This window comes from Hippopotamus amphibius, chromosome 10 (genome assembly GCF_030028045.1).
Source record: "Hippopotamus amphibius kiboko isolate mHipAmp2 chromosome 10, mHipAmp2.hap2, whole genome shotgun sequence".
Taxonomy (NCBI): domain Eukaryota; kingdom Metazoa; phylum Chordata; class Mammalia; order Artiodactyla; family Hippopotamidae; genus Hippopotamus; species Hippopotamus amphibius.
This window is the reverse complement of record NC_080195.1, coordinates 116,190,635-116,210,333: the sequence shown is the minus strand read 5'-3', so window position 1 is coordinate 116,210,333 and position 19,699 is coordinate 116,190,635. Positions and strand designations below refer to the sequence as shown.

General features: G+C 58.7%; 1 protein-coding gene across 2 annotated transcripts in view; it reads left to right on the top strand.

Annotated features, from left to right (window-relative positions):
- The window catches only part of ITGB2 (integrin subunit beta 2), a 29,605-nt gene extending 16,621 nt beyond the window's left edge, over window positions 1-12,984 (top strand). For both annotated transcript variants that reach the window (XM_057697550.1, XM_057697551.1), the window contains exons 5-16: window positions 1,000-1,170; window positions 1,408-1,649; window positions 2,598-2,753; window positions 3,536-3,631; window positions 5,676-5,765; window positions 6,586-6,726; window positions 8,313-8,500; window positions 8,582-8,826; window positions 8,922-9,141; window positions 9,252-9,454; window positions 11,027-11,193; window positions 11,378-12,984. In XM_057697550.1, coding sequence (XP_057553533.1) covers window positions 1,000-1,170; window positions 1,408-1,649; window positions 2,598-2,753; window positions 3,536-3,631; window positions 5,676-5,765; window positions 6,586-6,726; window positions 8,313-8,500; window positions 8,582-8,826; window positions 8,922-9,141; window positions 9,252-9,454; window positions 11,027-11,193; window positions 11,378-11,452 — 1,994 coding nt within the window. In that variant the 3' untranslated portion in view covers window positions 11,453-12,984. The remainder of the gene's footprint in view (window positions 1-999; window positions 1,171-1,407; window positions 1,650-2,597; window positions 2,754-3,535; window positions 3,632-5,675; window positions 5,766-6,585; window positions 6,727-8,312; window positions 8,501-8,581; window positions 8,827-8,921; window positions 9,142-9,251; window positions 9,455-11,026; window positions 11,194-11,377) is intronic.
- Window positions 12,985-19,699: the final 6,715 nt, after the last annotated feature.

The following is a 19,699-nucleotide window of genomic DNA, read 5'->3' as shown; positions in this document are numbered from 1 at the left end:
GCCCCTGATGGCCGTGTATCCCTGTGTCCAGGTCAGACGGCCAGGGGGGCCGGGTGAGGCCCTGGGACTGCTGGGAGCCAGTCTGAGCTCTTCTCTCTGCCCCTGGAAGGATGCCCCCAAGACCCCCCTCGGTGGCTGGTGCCTGGTCTCTCTTTTGGCCCTGAGTTCTGTGTTCTTTTTAAAAGGGAGAACAAACCATCTGGAAAACACTCATCTCTCCCACTCTCAGAAGACCAGGCACTCTTGGCAGAGTAAAGGCTCTGATTAGTCCTGTAGCCTAAGAACCCCCAGTAACCATTTAAATCAGTGTTGCCCAACTGACCTGGACACAGACCCAGTTTTAGGACTCAGCTCCCTGTGAGTGCTCTGAGAACCGCCCTTCAGGAAGGCGGCGTGGCAGGGGGGCCCGGGCAGGGCTGGGGTGGCCGCACGCGGGAGCGGACGCTGGAAGGTGGGCAGGCAGAGGGGACTCGACGCGGAGCTCGATTCCTCACACCTCTGTCGAGCGCCGGCTGTGCGCCAGGCACCGTCCTGGGAGCCGGGGACACGGGCTGACTGTATTGGCAGAGAGACAAGTAATTACGTGAACCGATGGTGACTAAGACGGCAAAGACCAGAAGCGGGCGGGGGGTGGGGGGGTGTGACTAAGGAAAGAGGTGTCCCGGGATGGCCAGGGCGCCCTTTCTGGGATGGGACGGATGTGTTTGGTGGCTGGTGGTGGAGACGGCCTTGCCGAGGGGATCCGGGGGGATCTGGATTTCAGTGATGCAGGAGGAGCAGTGAGCACGTTTCAGCACCATTGTGCCCAGACGGTCTTCTATGTGGGAACGTGCTCTTTATCTGAAATTTGAATCTGAGTAGGCGCCCTGCATCATATCCGCGGGCCTCAGAGAGTGGGGGGTCCTGAGGGTCCCGAGACCTGCAGGGGGTGTCAGTGCCCCCGGGCCCCCCCCCCCAGGTGGCATGCCCTCACTCTCTCCCGAATCCCGAACCCGGCAGGTCAGGCGGCGGCGTTCAACGTGACCTTCCGTCGGGCCAAAGGCTACCCCATCGACCTCTACTACCTGATGGACCTCTCCTACTCCATGCTGGACGACCTCATCAATGTCAAGAAGCTGGGGGGTGACCTGCTCCGAGCCCTCAATGAGATCACCGAGTCGGGCCGCATCGGTGAGGGCGCCTGCTCCATCCTCCCCGGCGCCCCAGCCAGCCTGCTGCCCACACGCCCCCCCCAGCCCCCCACCCTGGGCGCGTCTGCGCCCCTGCGTCCGGAGGGCGGGGCCCCCGGGCTCCAGACCTAGTGCCCCTGGGTGCACACCCCCCGCCACGTGCCACCCTGCTTCCTCCGCCCGCCCTGGGGCGAGGCGGGGGAGCCGGGGCTGACGGCCTGCCCGGCCCCCCCCCCAGGCTTTGGGTCTTTCGTGGACAAGACGGTGCTCCCCTTCGTCAACACGCACCCCGAGAAGCTGCGGAACCCGTGCCCCAACAAGGAGAAGGAGTGCCAGGCCCCGTTCGCCTTCAGGCACGTGCTGAAACTCACAGACAACTCCAATCAGTTCCAGAGGGAGGTCGGCAAGCAGCTGATCTCGGGAAACCTGGACGCCCCCGAGGGCGGGCTGGACGCCATGATGCAGGTCGCCGCGTGCCCGGTGAGGCCCTGGCCCGCCCCGGCCGGCCCCGATTTCTCCAGACCTGGGGGCCTCCGTCCCGGTACCCACAGATTCCACTATGAGCTGGCAACCCGTGCAAATTTTCTAAAGCCTAAGTACAAGGAAATGGTCCTGTAAAGCAAGACCCCTGAGCCGCCCAACCCTGGTGGTTCCTGCCGTGGGATCACCCCTACTTCCAGGGCCCCTCAAGGAACAGGGGGTGTCCTGGCCAGGCTCCCCCACGGTTACGTGGCTTAAGTGTCGGTGCCGGCCGTCTGCTGCGCCCTTGAGCCCTCGCCACGTGGTCCTGTCCCACCGCCGCTGTATTTGTGATGTAAACGTCACAACACGTCGACCCTGTGTTCAGCCACACGGTCCTGCCCCCCACAGACCAGATCCCAGGCCTCCAGCCCCCCGGTCCCTGGGCACACCATCCTGCATCACAGACACGGTTTCACGTCTGTGTGATGTCACCGTCCACAGTGCATGCTGTCAACGTGCCCGCCCCCATCACCCCTCGTCACAGTGTCCGTGGGTTCTTTCCTCTGCGTTTGCAGTGCCTCTCTGCTGAGATAAACACTTCTAAGTACTTTTCCCTCTTTGGGAGTATCCCCTTAGGAGGTGGTCCCAGGTCTGCGCTGACTGGGCCACAGAGGATGCAGTGTTCAAATGTAAACATGCACTCCTGTCCCCTCAGTGTCCCACACATTCTCTTAGGCGTTTGGGAGGGTGTCACCCCGCAGACACTTCCCGGGATCCCCTGGGCGCTGGAATCCGGACCAGACACGGCACCCCGGGTGGAGCCACTGGGTCTGTCTCTGGCCCTCCTGCTCCCCGGAAAGCCCGGGATTGGGGGGCACACAGCCAGCTCTGCCCTGGCTCCTCCAGCCTGAGGGGGCCCCGCCGGGGAAGCCGAGGCAGGTCAGCCCCCCCCCGTCTCCTTGTCAGGAGGAAATCGGCTGGCGCAACGTCACCAGGCTGCTGGTGTTCGCCACGGACGACGGCTTCCACATCGCGGGCGACGGGAAGCTGGGCGCCATCCTGACCCCCAACGACGGGCGCTGCCACCTGGAGGACAACATGTACAAAAGCAGCAACGCATTTGTGAGTGCGGTGTGGGGCGGGGGGTGGATGTCTGTGGCTCTGCCCCAGGGGAGCGGGGAGGCGGCCTCCCTCCCAGCCCAGGGTCCAGCGGGGCGGGAAGGGGCCCTCGCCCCGGGGGAGGCGCTTTAATAGCACCGAGGGCTCAGGATTCTCTGATCTGGGGCTGCTGTGAAACGAGGCTCGGTACCCTTGACATCGTAAGTGCCAGGCACCGCAGAGGGCTTTGGAGGTGGGGCCCTCGGGGTCCCCCGCCTGCAGCGTGCAGACGCGAGGCAGGGGTTGATGGCAGCTCTCAGAGGCCCACCGACTGGCACAGGAGAGAGGTGACGTCTGAGGCCCTGGTGAACCTCTCTCTGAAACTGCGCGTCATTCGGTTGTGAAAATAGGCGCCACTGCGCTGGGGGCAGCGTGTGAGAGTCCGCGCCCAGGAGAAGCCGGAGGCATTTCCCACGGCACAGACACCACAGAATGCTCTTCAGTCTTCTCCCCTTTGAGTGTCTGCGAGTGGTTACTTGCCACTGGATTTCTTTTTTAGTGCATTGATCCGGAAGCACATCGCAACGTTTAGTATTTTCTTGAATGTGTTTCAATACTGTCCGTTTCGCTCCTCATCCCATTATCTTACGCGTTTGCAAACATGGCTGGGAACGGCCCCAGCGCAGCACCAGGCAGGCGGAGCCTCTGCGCCCTGGGCGGTCACTTCCACCGATGGGAGCGGACAGGCATCCTGGACGGCTGGTCCCCAGCCTTGGGGGCCATCTGACCGGGGGTCCCCTCTCTAGGACTACCCATCGGTGGGCCAGCTGGCACACAAACTGGCCGAAAACAATATCCAGCCCATCTTTGCCGTGACCAAGAGAATGGTGAAAACGTACGAGGTAAGTGGGCTTGAGCAATCTGGCAGGATGAGGCGTTGCAGCGGAAGGGTGACAAAATCCAGGTGACCGCAGCCTGAGCTCTGCTTTCTCGCTGAGGGTGTGCGCTGTGGCCACGCGGGCGGCCCAGGGTTTGGGGAGTGCGTGCTGCTGCTGAGGCCTCTTTAGGCCATGTGACACGGACAAGGCCTTTCGCTTCAGTAATTGTGGATGTGCTACAACACAGTAAACCCTTTGGGTGTGCAGAACCTCTTCTTCATGTCTGGGAAATTTCCTTGTTTTGTGTCCACACATGTTTGCAACTCAGTGCTGCTCACAGGAGGTGTACCCAGGAGGATTCCAGAACCCCCAGCACACAGCTCATGTCTCGAGGAAGACACTCCTGTAGCCGGCAGGCCCCCCCCCACCCCCCGCCACGGCAGCTGTAGCAGCACTTCCTTCCCCATGCAGGGGCCCTGGGTCTGTCCTGACTTTTCTGAATTACTGTTCTTACTAAATTCTTCTGTGGCATGAAACTTGTCCCTCCGCCCTTCTCCTGGTCACTGGGGGCTGTTTTACTTGCTGTGCTGTCGTCCGCTGGGCTCAGCGTGGTGGCCTCTCCAGCTGCGATGCTCTGGGAGCGCCTCCCGGCCCCTCTGCCTCCCTAAGTCCTGGTCCCCTTCCTGCTGCGCCTGTGTGGGGCTTGCCGGTGGGACCTGCCGAGCCTGCCGTCAGTGTTCCTGGGCCCCTCGGGGACAGGATGCAGGGGATGCCGAGGGAGGAGGGGCAGGTATCCAGGAGACGCCCGGCGGCGGGCAGTGGAAGCTGGCCAAGCCGCAGGGACAGTGCAGGGCTGGTGGCCGGGTGCCACGGAGAGTCCCCCTCCCCCACAAGCGGCCTGAGCGCTGGCAGGTCAGGACCTCACAGCCACCGTGTGTGCCCGACCATGTCCTAGGACATGCCGGGCCCCTCCTCACCCGGCGCTATTAGGAGCAGGAGTCATGTCCCGGAAGGCAGTGTGGTGATGGGGTAGAAGCTGGAGATGGGAAACCCGGACCCCAGACAGGCTGCCCGACAGCAAGGACGAGGCTCCGAGCAGGTCACAGGCCTTTCCGAGCCTTCGCCTCCCGACCCCCGCTCCCAGGGCACCTGAGGGAGTCAAGGAGGCCAAGGGTCTGTACGGGCAGCTTACGCTGGACTCTTCCCGGTACGTGTTTCTGCACCGAGTGGAGAACAGGTGGCTGGGAGGGCTTCCCGGGCCCTGGCGGGGTCCTGAGGCTGGGGCAGAGGGGAGAGGGTGGAGGAGGCCAGAGAGGGCGGTGGTCGGCTGTGTGTTCTCGTGAGCTCGTGGAGGGGACTGCACTCCATTCTGGGGCATCACAGCAGGGCTTTGTGGCAGGAACGGGACCTACCCTCCGTCCCGCAAGGTAACATCATGCAGCAATTTCCTGTGGAAGATGGGCTAAGCTGAGGGGGCGGGAGGCACAGACGTCCCCCGGAAGCTGCCCCAGACGTGTCCACGTGACCCAGGGCTCTGGCCTGCCCACCCAGGGGTGTCGTTAGACCAGCGGGCCCCGCCTGCCGGAGCCAGTCGTCACATGTTGTTTAAGAGCCATTATGAAAATTAAAGGAGTCAGGTCACTCACACGCTCAGAGCGCATCGCTTCCTGATTTGATGCCACGTTGTATGACTACTTGTGCCCTCGGGTTGCTTGTGCCTTTGCGTCTGCGTGGTGGGGTGGCCTCTCACCGTGGGGAGGCACGTCCTCCCAGCTGCCTTCACCAGCTTGCAGTCAATCAGGGTGGCGTATTTATACCGAGGGAATCGACAAATGCTGCGATTCAGGGCGTTTTTCTTCCTGAGAGCCAGTTGTTACATGTTTGCCTGCACAACCCTGACCCCGTGCCGTCTTAACTAAATACAGTGAGAAATTGCATGGGGGCTTGTCTGAGCCGTCTCACAAGCAAGGAGGAAACCCTCCGGGGTGTCACCACAAAACTGGGTGGACGCCAAGGTGTCCTTGGCTGCAGGGTTCTGGCCACGACCACCTGTCTTCTCCCCTGACAGAAACTCACGGAGATCATCCCCAAGTCTGCAGTCGGGGAGCTGCGGGAAGATTCCAGCAACGTGGTTCAGCTTATCAAGAATGCCTACAACGTGAGTCTGCCTAGCAGTCAGCAGAGATGTGGTCCCCGCGCAGGTCAGGGGGAGGGTGGTCTGGAGAGGAGAGCCCCCTGCCTCGTGTGGGCCACCCTCCGGCGCTTTCCCCGGGCGGCCGTGTCCTCCCTTGTTGATGGCGTGGTAGGCGCCCCAGGCCCTCCTGTGCCTTCCCCGGGACACGAGCCCCACGCCCTCTCCCAGCCGAAGGGCCCGCTCCTTGCCGGGAGCACCCGACGGGCGCTGAGGACGCTGCGTTGAGTCCGGGCCCCGTGGAGGAAGCTCCGCCTGCCGCTCGCGCCTGTTGGAGCCCCGGCCCCGGCCCCACCGCAGGCCCACCTGAGCTCCAGATGCTGCCCGTGGGGGGTTCTGTCTTCGTCCTGAAGACGCCACGGCCAGTGGCTCGTTCCCCTCTCTGTGTCTCCCTAGCTCTGGCTCTCTCTGCCTCTGTCTCTGTCTCTCTTCCTGTCTCCGTCTGTCTCTGTCTACCTGTCTGTCTTGCTCTCTCTCACTCACTTAACAGTTTTCCCAGCTCTCACCCTGTGCCAGGCACTGGGGTTTCCGTGGTGCGTGGACGGTCGAGCTCCCGTTCCCGTGGGGCCGTGCCCTGTCTCCACGTCCTTGCCCTCCACTGGCCTGTCTTGGGGGGGGTGTGGCATGGGTAACCCTGCCCCCGGCTGCATGGGGCGCAGGACCCGGCAGCCGCAGAGCTCCCCGTGGACGCACGGGTGCGGGGAGGGGATGAGAGGCATGCCAGCCGTGGTCCGGGACGGGCCGGGAGGGGCTGGGGGAGCCTGATGGCGCCACTCTCTGCCCGCAGAAACTGTCCTCCAGAGTCTTTCTGGATCACAGCGCCCTCCCGGACACCCTGAAGGTCACCTACGACTCCTTCTGCAGTCACGGGGTCTCCAAGGTGGACCACCCCAGAGGGGACTGTGACGGCGTCCAGATCAGCGTCCCGGTGAGGCTCCCCCAGGGAGAGCAAGCGGGGCGCCCCCCGCCAAATGGCTTCACGGGGACCAGTCCACAGGGGGTCCGGTTCCTTCCCCCTGAAATCCCCAAACGCTGTGTGCGGCCTGGTACGCGCTCCCCCCAACCCCCCGGGGAGGGCGGCAGCGCCCCCTGGGGGCACACTGGGCCCAGCGCCACCCGCCTAAGCAGGGCCTTCCTCCTACAATGGGCACCTGCTTTGGTTTGATTGTCTTGATGTTTGTGTTTCTGTTTTTTTTTTTTTTAATTTATTTATTTATTTTATTTATTTATTGGCTGCATTGGGTCTTCGTTGCTGCACACGGGCTTTCTCTAGTTGCTGAGAGTGGGGGCTCCTCTTCATAGTGGTGCGCAGGCTCCTCATTGTAGTGGCTTCTCTTGTGGAGCACGGGCCCTAGGCACGTGGTTTTCAATAGTTGTGGCACATGGGCTCAACAATTGTGGCTCACGGGCTCTAGAGCACAGGCTCAATAGTTGTGGTGCACGGGCTTAGCTGCACCGTGGCATGTGGAGTCTTCCCAGAGCAGGGCTCGAACCTGTGTCCCCTGCATTGGCAGGCGGATTCTTAACCACTGCGCCACCTAGGAAGCCCTGTGTTTCTGTTTTTTGACAAAGACATTAAAGCAGGGGCCACACAGATGATTAGAAATAGGCTTTGAGTTATTTCCCTAATATTTTAACTTTGTCGTGACCAGAACGATTAACCTTTTCCTTTCGCCAGCTGTGAATGACTATTCAGCAAAATACTTTTATTTCTAAATGACATCAGAATTCTTTCAACAATGTGACTCACTAAATGTGTGTGACTTTTCCTGAAACATCTCCCCCACACAGGGCGATGCACACAGGAACGTCTTTGGTCTTGTGACTGACTGATTCCTTCCGTGAAGTTTCTGCTCTGTCCTAACGTACCGGGTGCAGATTTGCTCCCCTTGATTTGCAGTGAGGCTTGCGGGGGACGCGCGGTGCTCCTCGAAGCTCGGTGCAGGCTGAGCAGCAGTGCCGTGTGGGTGGCGGGGGCTCTGTCCTGCCCCCTCGGCTCCCCACGGGCACTCAGGATCAGAATACAGCCCCACGTGCAGAACCTAGGACTTCCTGTGCAATTTTGGCATCTTGGCCTCCAGGCTTCAGGACAAACTACATGGAGAAAATATATATCATTTACAAAGTCACTCTAAAATTCTTTTAAAGGGATGTGTGATTAATAGTATTCTAAAGACACTCCCCACCCGAGTCCAGGCCACCAGAGGATAGTGGGGAAGGGGAGCTGGGGAGGGGGGAATGTTCCAGCATCTCTGACTCTGAGTTTCCAACTCTCATCCTCTCTTCCCTCATCTCTCCTCCCGAGTCCTGGAGCCACCTGGCCTGTCCGTGTCCACCCCTCCGCCGCCACGATGCACTGGCTCCTGGGGCCCCGCAGAGGCGGTGCCCTCCCTGCCTGGGAGTCCAGGACGCTGGCCCTCCCCCTGCTAGGCCATGCCCTTGTCCACGCTGCCCAGGGAGGACACGGGAGCCCCCAGTGTCCAGTGCTCACCGGAGCCCTGTCTTCCCACACAGATCACCTTCCAGGTGAAGGTCACAGCCTCGGAGTGCATCCAGGAGCAGTCATTCCTCATCCGGGCCCTGGGCTTCACCGACACGGTGACTGTGCGGGTCCTGCCCCAGTGCGAGTGCCGGTGCCGGGACACCAGCCAGGGTCGCAGCCTGTGCGGCAACAAGGGCTCCATGGAGTGCGGGGTGTGCAGGTGAGGCCGCCGCCCGCTCCCGCCGCAGGTGCCCCACGGCGGGGCCGGCGCGGGAGGGCCCTGACCTACGTCCCCCTGCAGGTGCGACGCCGGCTACATCGGGAAGAACTGCGAGTGCCAGACGCAGGGCCGCAGCAGCCAGGAGCTGGAGGGGAGCTGCCGGAAGGACAACAGCTCCATCCTCTGCTCGGGGCTGGGGGACTGCATCTGCGGCCAGTGCGTGTGCCACACGAGCGACGTGCCCAACAAGGAGATCTACGGCCAGTTCTGCGAGTGCGACAACGTCAACTGCGAGCGCTACGACGGCCAAGTCTGCGGGGGCAAGGGTGAGCTGGGGGGACCCTGCGCCGCCGGGGCTCAGGCCGGGGGGAGGGCGGCGGGGGCCGAGCGGGGCCGAGACCGACGCGGTCCTGCCTTCCAGCTCGGGGGCTCTGCTTCTGCGGCACCTGCCGTTGCGAGAAGGACTTCGAGGGCTCGGCGTGCCAGTGTGTCAAGTCCACGACGGGCTGCCTCAACCTGGACGGCGTCGCCTGCAGCGGCCGCGGCCGGTGCCGCTGCAACGTGTGCCAGTGCGACCCCGGCTACCAGCCGCCCCTGTGCGTCCTCTGCCCCGGCTGCCCCGTGCCCTGCGCCCGCTACGCGTGAGTGTCCCGCCGCCCAGCGCCCCGCCGGCCCCGCCGGCCCCGTGCCCCCACGCCCCGCGTCCCCCGCGCCCCCCGCACCCCGCGCTCACGCCGCCGCTCCCCCGCAGCGCCTGCGCCGAGTGCCTGAAGTTCGGCACGGGGCCCTTGGCCGAGAACTGCAGCGCTGCGTGCGGGGAGACCAAGCTGCTGGCCAGCCTGCCGTCCGGCCGCAAGTGCAAGGAGCGCGACTCCGAGGGCTGCTGGATGAACTACACGCTGGTGCAGCGCGACGGGCGGGACAGATACGACGTGCACGTGGACGACACGCGCGGTGAGCCCGGCGGGCGGGGCGGGCCCGGGTCCCGCGCGCCCCCCGCCTCCGGCCGCGCAGCCCACCCGCCGTGCGCCCAGCTCCGGGGCGGCCGGCCGTCCCGCGGGGGCACGGCCCGGAGCGCAGGGCCCGAGGGCCCTGGAAGGTTGGGGGGACGGGGACCGCCAGACCCGCGTCCGGCCCCTACCCTGGAGGGGCGCGCCGAGCGGGCTCCGAGGCCCCAGAGGCCGCCCTGCCTGCACAGGCTCCTCTGACGGGGGTGGGGCCACACGCGGGTTCCCAGGGGCAAAGACACCCGCGGGGCGCGTCTCTAAGGTTAGAGGTCAGAAGGTCTCCCTGAGGGGGACACCTACAGCTGAGACCAGGGGCCGAGAGGGCCGTAGGAGCTGCGCTGTGTGCTTACTGGGGCCCTGTGGGTCCCGTGGGTGTGGGGGGGCCTTCGGTCTCTTCCCAGACACACCAGGCGGCTCTCAGGGGCGGGAGCAGTGCTTTCACAAGCCGCCGCACAGTCCAGGCACTGAGCAGGGCTGGTTGGGATCCTGGGGCGGCGTGGACAGAGCCCGTCCTTGCATGGAGCTCTGGGCCAGATCAGGAGGGACAGGTGACAAGTGGGGACGGAGGGTAGGTCAGTTTCGGGGAGGTATGGTGAGTGACAGTCACAGAATGTGTCTGAGACTTGGGGACTCAGAGCAACAGCCCCGCAAGGGGATGGGTTTAAGGGTTCGAGTAGCAGCACCTGGAGACGTGTGGCCTCGCCAGCTCTCGGTACCCCCGCTCCTTTACTGCTCAGAGAGGCTGCAGGGCTGGGCTCGGGCTGCGAGGCTGGCCTCTAGGGTGACCGCAGCAGACATGGGACAGGAGTCCGTCCAGGGCCCTGGCAGGACCGAGACCCACTCCCAGCTCCGCCTCCCCACGACAGGACCCCCAGGCGGCGGAGCCCAGCCTGCTGGTGCGGACAGCTCTCCCTGGGGTTGTAACGGGCAGGTGTGGGTTCAGGTCTGGTTTTGTGCAGCTTTGGCTAAGTTGTTCCACCTCCGTGAGGACAGGGAGGCTCCCTGGAAAGGCCAGGATGATGGGGGGACCGGGGGTGGGGCAGTGCCCACACGCCTGGCAAACAGGGGCTCCCACCGAACGCTGTGCCCTGCTCGGGGGCCGAGGCGGGCACGCTGCCGTCCAGAGCACCCCCACCCCAAACTTAGCAGGAGGCTGGGTGCCGCCCCTCGGGCACTGGGACCCCACCCCCTCATTCCCAAGGCTGCGGCCACTGGTTTCCCTGGGCATGCCTTTACAGGGAGAGTCCCCGCCCCTAAGCTGAGCAGATGGGTTACGCTGGGTCATTGGCTGCCTAGGCGGGAGGCTGGTGTCTGGCCCTGGTCACTTACTGGCAGTCTGCCCCCTCCCCCCCCCCCCCCCCCCCCGCTTCCTTCTCTGTAAACAAGGGGCCTCTCGATTTCACTTGGAACCTCAGGGCCTGGCTGTGTGTCCAGCTGTGCGCCCTCCCGGGCAGGGGGCCGGGCCCATGGGCCTGGGGGCAGGGCCGGCCTGATGCCGTGCGTCGCTTCCTCGCCACAGAGTGTGTGCAGGGCCCCGAGGTCGCCCCCATTGTGGGGGGAACCGTGGCGGGAGTTGTGCTGGTCGGCATCCTGCTGCTGGGCATCTGGAAGGTCCTGACCCACCTGAGCGACCTCAGGGAGTACAAGCGCTTCGAGAAGGAGAAGCTCAAGTCCCAGTGGAACAACGTGAGTGGCCCCCTGGGCCCCCGCAAGGGCGCACCTCCCACCCTCTGAGCCGAGGGCATCCCTGAGGGAGTGTCGCCTGCCCCACCCCCAGCCCTGCCTCCCATCCCAGGGTGGACACTACGGTGGGCCGGAGCCCAGCACCTTCCTCCCTGCACTGACCAGTCACGGTTGCTTTTCTCACCAGGATAACCCCCTTTTCAAGAGCGCCACCACGACAGTCATGAACCCTAAGTTTGCGGAGAGTACGGGTGCCTGGTGAAGACAAGGCCCTCTGCACCGTCCAGATGGGACCACCCCACACCACGTCCCCTCCAACAGGCCGACCGTGACCCTGTTGCCCGATGGACGTGGCTGACAACGCTTGACAGCTTCACTATTAATCGAAAACCCACTGTTTTTCCTGCCCCAGAATGACGGATGTGGCCAGATGAGTGTAGGGACTCACGGGAAGTCTCCCAGCCTCCCCTTCTGAGATGAAGGACTTCTGATAGCGACTTGAAGAAGGAATTGCTTGAGTCCTGGAAGATTAGACACACATGGTCCTTTGTAAAAATTAGCACAGCAGTCTGATGAAAGGTGATACAGATTTATTTATATGTGAACTTCTCAGGGTATAAAGTTACATCCTATTGATCATGCTGCCTCCAGTCACATGTACAGAAAAAATTAATAAACCTTCCGCAGAGGCTTCCATGGGAGCCCATCTCTGCGCCCCACCCCCACTGGTCTTCATACACTGCGAAGGTCCTGTGGACTTTGGGCACGGGCTTCTCCTTTCTCCTTCCTCACCTGTTGGCCCTGCAAGCCCCCCTCTGTCCCTGGTCCCAGCCCCACCTTCTAGGCTGCTTTCAGAAGATGGGGGGCAGCCACAGCAAACGGGGTCCTGCTGCAGAGCCTGAACAGGGCAGAGGCAGTGTAGCAGGACTCGGCAGCGGCAGACAGGACACCGAGGCGATGAGCAGGAAGCAGTGTTTATTGCACCGGCACAGGCTCCGCGGATTTCGTATCCCAAGGCTGAGCCCCAAACACAGCAGGGCACCCCCTTATATACGTTCATTAAACTCCTATATATTGGAATTTTTTGTTTCCCAAATAAGGTAACAAGCAAAGGAGCATATAACCTGATTGGGTACTTCCCTTTCTATGGCCTCTGGGCCGTTGCTAGGTTACAGAGTTAGGCAGGAGTTACATAGCAACAGAGTTATGCAGGAACCATGCGAGAGGGGCTTCAGGGTTAATGGGCACATAAAGATCATGGCAGGATCCAGCTGCATTCCTTTCTAGTTGAGTTATGGCCTCCAGGCCCTAGTGTTATTTTGTTCTGGGGGAGCTCCCACCACAGCAAGATGGGAAAGTGGGTGTCTGTCACCCTCTTGGCCGTCTACACCTGCTCTTGGGTAATGGGTGGAAGAGAGTTTAAGTGCGTTTCTTGTGGGCTGTTTCCTGAGGTGAACTTGAGGTCAAGGCGATTGGTGTGTGATGGCAGGAGGTGGCAGGTCCCAGTGTGGTCACCTAGACGTATGTGTGTCCACCAATCTCTGCAGGTTCATGGCGGGTCAGGGTCCCGGTGTGGCTGGTGAGGGCCCGTCAGGGTGGGGCAGTCCTGGGTCCCCACAGAAAGGGCTGTAAACACCCTCTGCAGCCGTGCTTTCTTTGCGATACACATACCTGAGAGAGGCAGGCAGATGTGGGTACGGGGCTCGATTTGTGAATATATATTCACGTGCACAGACATAGCTTCAGATGACATTTGCTCTGTGTTTTCACTAAGTGTATAATTCTTTATTAAAACCCCAGCATAACTCATTATTGAAAAACATGGGTTGAGGTAGATATATTAAAAAAAAAAAAAAATTGGTTCATCGAAAAAGCGCTTAACGGAGTACAGCTCATGCCCGTCACTGTGCAGAAGCAGAGACCCTCGCTGCCCTCGTGGAGGTACACACGGGGTAGCCTTGCTGCCCATGCAAAACGGTAAGTGATGCGCACTGTTTCACGTGGAAAAGCAAAGTTTCAAGAAAACACCGCCACGCCCACTGCATGCCCACTGCGGATAACTTTGCTGCTTGCTCCCCTGCCGGGGGGAAGCTCTGCCTTCCCTGCTCGGGCCCACCTCCCACCTGGCCCCGTCACAGCCGCTGGGACCTCAGCACGCTGTCCTGTCTCATCCTTTGTCACCTTGTCCCACCTGAGGCCTCTCACACCTCTCCACTCGTGTGCCAAGCAAGGAGTGTAGCAAAGGCCCCTTGGCGCTCCTGCCTTGTGCCCATCTCTCTTGCACCCCTGGCATCTCTCCTTCCTGCCCTGTCCATAAACAAGCGGGTTTGAAACAGAACAGCCAACGGTTAACCTTCTAGCACCTTAGTGGTGCCGCATCCTCCCGCACCTAGGAGAAGAATCAGGCTCTATTTTCCCAAAATGTCAGAACTCAGTTGAACAAAATGGAATCACTTTCAGACAGTGCTGGGCTGCAGGTCGTCCAACCTCCCCACCTGTAAACGTGTCTGGCTCTGCACGTTCGTTCCCTGTCGCGACCCCTCCCTCCGTGAGCCCCTCCTCTCCTGTGGTCTGCAAGCCGGGGGTCCCCACTCCAGCCCCAAGCCCTTGCAGATGCCCCGCCCCCCACGTCCCACAGGCACGTCCAAGGAAGGCTGTCTCCTTGCCCTTCCTGCGCATCCACATCTTCGCAGACACTCAGTGATCATGTTCCCTCTTACAACTGGGGTGCAGCTCTCTCCTGATGCTCCCTTGTCCCCAGAACCTCAGCCGGATGAGTGCCCTTCCCCCTCCGGCAGCACAAGCCTGTGGACCAGAAAAATGGCAGGAGCCACACCCACCAGCTTCGGTGGTGTCTTCGTTCACCTTCCTTTTTAATCACAGTTTTAGAGACTCAATTAGGATCTCTTGTCTAAGCACCTTGACGGGCGTTTGTTTCTAGACTCTGGGTGCATTTTGACGGGATAAAACAAAACCCATTTTGTTACCGGGTCCAAGCTCACTCTGCTTGCCACACGACAGGCCAATGAATTGGAGACGAGGTGTCGAGGCAAGGAATAGGACTTTATTCAGAGAGCTGGCAGACGGAGAAGATGGCAGACTAGCGTCTCCAAAAAACCATCTTATCAGGGTCCAGATGCCAGTTTCTTTTATAGAATCAGAGAGGGAGAGGCAGGGAAGCGAAGTAAAAAGGGTTATCAGTCTTGCCAAACATCTCCTGGAATGACTAGCCTGGAGGTAGGGATGTGTTACTTTCACAGGTGGGTAGGGTTCCCTGAGGCAGGACATTGTGTATGATTAAAGCAGAGAAAAGCAAAGGTGAAAGTCAAAGAAACAGATCCAAGGCAAGTCTCTTTCCTGTTACAAGTGCCTAGGTTTGTATCCTTTTTTAATGAAACCTCTGTCAGGTAGCATCCTGCGCTTCGGCAGTGTCTCCCCCTAGCCAGGTCCGTCCCAGCGCCCACACCGCCTGTGCGGGAGCTAAGACGCTGCGAAGGCCACTGCTCAGGTGGGCCCTCCCCCTCCCCCTGGCCCCCCTGGGCGGGGGGTTGTGCTGGGAACGAGGCAGAGCAAGCACACAGCCCAGATCCAGGGCTGGGCTCCCACACCTGCAGGTCGTGGCCCACCTGCTGGCACACAGCCGCTGGGGGCAGGGGCATCAGAATGACGTGGGAGCTCCAATTATCAGGAGTGGCTGGAATGTCCCGTGGTTTTCCTGCTTGTTTGCTTTGTGTTGTTTTTTGGCCTTCGACCCTGGCTTGCGGCACCTTAGTTCCGCAATCAGGGATGAGCCCTTAGAAGTGCAGAGTCTTAACCACTGGACCACCAGGAAATTGGCAAGGGATGGCCTGGTTTTTAACCCTCAAAGCCCCTTATCCGGGGAAATCCTGTGGTCTGAGTGCATCTGGACGGTGGGCCACCTCTGGCATCTGTGTTTTTGCCACAGAACCAAGCAATTAACACAGTTCTCTGAGGACACTGACTAGAGTCCCATAGATTTAACTCAACTCTGTCGACTAAGAAAAATGCACAAGGTGAGAGTTGCGAGTTGAGTTTATTTGGGACAAAATGAGGACTGCAGCCTGGGAGACAGCATCCCAGACAGCTCTGGGAAACTGTTCCAGAGAGGCAGGGGGAAGATTAGTATACATGTGTTCTTGGTAAAGGAGGAGTACATGCAATCAATCACATATTTTTGTAGGCGGTTTCTGCGAGTCACGATGAGCAGACGTCACCGTGCAGGGATTTAGTGCTTTTCAAGATACGAGGAGATGCAAGGGTTGGGCTCATCAAATCAGCTCCTGAAAACATCTGTCTGCTCATTTTCTAAAGCACAGGGTGCCTCATTGCTGGTCTCCACCCTGAATTCCCTTCAGGGATGTGGAAGGTCAGCAGCTGCAGCAGCACGTGTGGTTTCGTCCTTGTAGTAGAGGCAGGTGGCAGGTGCCCATGGCAAGTGACAGTTCATAGTCGACAACTCTGACCCCATCTACCTGGAGATCTCACAGATGAAGGGCTCAGTCCCACAAGACCACCCCTGTTCCTCACCTGTCCCAAATCAGACGAGTCCTGCAAAACATCTCTGGGAAGGACCAGCCTCGGTCAGGGGATATGTTAATTTCTTCTTTTCTGCAGCCATTCACAGGTGGGCGGGGCACATTGCCTGCCCGTGAGCTGAACAGCAGAGGGGCAGGGGCCCCTGAGGCAGGCCTTTGTGTATGCCGGTGATAACAAAAGCAGTGAAAAGCAAAGGTTACATCAAAGAAACAGATTGAACATGGAGTCAGATTTAGGATTCAGCTCCTCCCTGTTACAGAAGCTCCCTGAACCCCGTCCTTTTGGGTTTCTATAGAGGTTCCATCACACAGGTGTAGGCATGGTTGAACAAATCACTCCGGCCCCTGTCCCCCCTGAAGGTGGGGGTGCCGAGGGGACTGAAAGTTCCCCAGGCAACCAGCCCCCATCCACACTGCTTTCCAAAGGTCACCACAGGAGAAAACTCAGATGTGGTTGAAAGGGGATTGTTATGCGTAACAAAGACACTCTTTTATCACTCATCACTCCGGAAATTCTGCGGGTTTTAGGAGCTCTGTGTCTTGAACAGATGAAGACCAAATACATATTTCTTATTGTATCACAGTATCACCACCCTCTGGGCCCTCAGCAGACCTGCGAATGGGCACATGTGGAGGGCATCTGGCTTTGGGTCCCCTACTTTCATTTTACATTCTAACTGCTCAGGGCCTCTTACGGTATTGGACCTGGGACCCTCTAGCTGGGCAGTTGAGGAACTAGAAGAGCGGCTGCCCTATCCCTGCCCTTCCAGGGCAGTGCTTCCCAGCTCAGGGTCTCAGCCAGCTTGTGTCTGGGGAGGTTTAAACAACACCTCGCCCACGAAGCTCTGACTTCCTTGCTGGGTGAGTGTGTGTGTGTGTGTGTGTGTGCCTGCGAGCGCCGGCACTGCCACTTTTAAATGGACCTCAGGTGATGTCAGCTGAAGTTGAGACCCGCTGGCCCAGGACCATGCTTCTCAAAGGCTCGTTCAGACGGCAGGCTCGGCTCCGCAGGAGAGTTTGTGGGATGAGCATGCTGGGCCGGGCCCCCAATCTGCGGCATGAGAGGCTCTGGGACAGGCTTGAGTTTTGCCGTTGAGTCTTGACAAGTCCTCCAGGGGATTGTGACACGCTCTACAGGTTGAGTAGAGTTAGGTGGAGCAATTGGATGGAGGTCAAATTATGGGCACAAAGGTGACTCTGTGGGTGTGTTGCCGTAATAACGGCCACTCTGTGCACCGAGGCCTAATAGAAATACGGAGACAGAGATTTTGGAGGAAGAGAGAGATGGCTTTATTTTTCTTTGCAAGGCAAAGAGAGGACACAGCAGGCTAGTGCCTCAAGAACTGTGCCCCGCCCTTCCTTAGGAGTGGGGGAAGATTCTATACGTGGGGCTCACAGTCTGGGGTATGTGATAAGGATTGAGGTGGTGGAGGTCTTCTTTTTCCTTTGCATTATTTCAAAACAGTTATAGCTGGCATCAGGCCACCCAGTGACTGGGGTCTCCAGTTTGTTGATTGTCTGTTCGTCTAAGGTTTGTCTGCTGGGGACCTCCTTTCTGAAATGCAAAACAAACTACAGGAATGATTTTGTTACAATGGTCCTATGGAATGCAGCTTCCAAGTTGTAAATAAGGTTAGCTCCTGAGAGGCAGGATGTAACTCACACAGTTAAGTATCAGCCAGTTAGCTTTGTGAAGCAAAAATCTAGTTACTACAGATTAGTGACAGCTGAAGTAAAACAAGGAATGATTAACCCTTTCAAGCCAGGTTATCTTTCTCCTCTAGCCTGTTCAACATTCTCTTTGTTTTCCTTGCTCTCGGGAGGAAAAAGAAAAATCACTTCTATTTGCATTGCAACAACTTCCCCCACTGCTAGTTTATTCGCTCCATATCAGTGGAGAAACTCACCTCTATTTGTATTGCAACAGGTGCGGGCTGCAGGTGCTGTGTGTGCAGGGGTGATGCCCCCTCAGGAGGAGGCTCAGAGGGAACTCCCCACCCCCACCTCCACCTCCCGCATTGGGCTTCCCAGGAAATCAGAGTCCTGGATGCAGGGAGGGACCAGATACCACCTCTACCTGCCTTATGTCCTCTTGGGCAGGGCCGGGCCGGCTGGGACCCGGAAGAGGGCTCCAGGAACGGGAACAGTAGACTCAGTGGTCCTCAGTCCCTTTCCTGTTTTTGTGACGTATTCTGGCTAGTTTTCAAATAATCCTCTTGAAACTTTCCCGCCTTGTCTCGGAGCAACTGAGAACCCAGGAAGGAGAGTGGATGAAAAAAATGACGAAAAAAATCAGATGGCACCTTCAACCACCAAATGAAAACAACTCAGGTGAAAATGCCGGAACTGTGTGACTCCCCAGAATCACCAGGGCTCAGGCCTCAGCCCACTGTGGCCAGTTTGCCCCTGGACAGCTCTCTCCACGGTGCTGGGGTTCGACAATCATTTCTCTTTAGCTGACACCATTGAAACTGTGTCAATTTAATTCCTTAACTATCCTTCTTGGAAAAACCATAGGTTCTTTTAATTCCAGATTGCTAACAGAGTAATCATTCTGTTTCTCCTGTCAGTAGTTAATATTTTCTCATCCTGTCCTATCAGCTTGAAGCTCTTTGACAATCCAATGTGTCTAGTTCAATAACACTGTCCCCTCCTCTCCATTTTCAAACAGGGACCTGGGCTCTAATTACAGAGTATCTTTTGAATTCCTCATTGTCAAACTGTCCCAAAACTCAGTTGTATTTTAAAATGCCATTGCTGGGCCATCTCTGGTGGTGCAGTGGTTAAGAATCCACCTGCCAGTGCAGGAGACGTGGATTTGATCCCTAGGCTGGGAAGATCCCACATGCCGTGGAACAACTAAGCCCATGAGTCACAACTACTGAGGTCATGTGCCGCAACTACTGAGGCCATGTGCCGCAACTACTGAAGCCTGCGTGCCTAGAGCCTGTGCTGTGCAACAAGAGAAGCCACGGCAATAAGAAGCCCGAGCACTGCACCAAAGAGTAGCCCTCGCTCTCTGCAACTAGAGAAAGCCCTCAGGCAGCAACGAAGACCCAATGCAGCCAATAAATAAATTAATAAATTAATTTAAAAAATAAAAAAAAAATGCCATTGCTGATGGCACTATTTGAGATGCAGTATAGTTCACTGTGTCTTGGTTAATGTTTACAAATGCCCAATATCCTTCAAATGCCAGTACATTGTTGTGTGGTTGTTAGGATGAAAAAATATTGCTTTCTGGGGCCATAGCTCTAAGCCCAGGCTGGTGTTTTTTCGTTTGTTTATTCTAAAACTTTCTTAAAGTTTTAAATTGAAGTATAGTTGATCTACAATGTTGTGGCAATCGCTGCTGCGCAGCAAAGTGACAGTTATACGCATGTATCCATTCTTTTTAAGATTCTCTTCCACTGTGGTTTATCCCAGGATACTGAATACAGTTTGCTGTGCTGTACAGTAGGACCTTGTCATTTACCCCAGGCTGGTATTTACTCCACCTCCAATGACAAATGAGTTTTTAAACACCTTTTTCTATAACAGAAGATCCAAACCAAAGGGAGTATTTGAACTGGAAGAGGTGGGATAGACACAGCTTGCTGCAGTCGAGGGCTCTTTGCTGCCTCACATGGACAGAAGGAACTCTGTCCCTCTGCAAAGAGCCAGAGCCAAGTTGAAGGCATGCTTGTTAAAACACTGGACATCCACACTGATGTGACGTCACAGACCCGGAGTCACTGAACACAGGAGCACCGGGTTCCTCCCCTGCACCACAGCCCCTTGCAGAGGGACCTGGGTTAGCTGGGGTCGGCCCTGGAAGGGAAGGGCAGGGACGCCACGGCTCGGCCCGACCTGGGGCCCTGGGGTCCTTTCTGTGTGACCCCGTGACCTTGTGGCGGTCTGCAGTGCTGTGAGCTGAGCTGCGGCACGGAAGCTGAGGTCACGGAGGAAGGAAC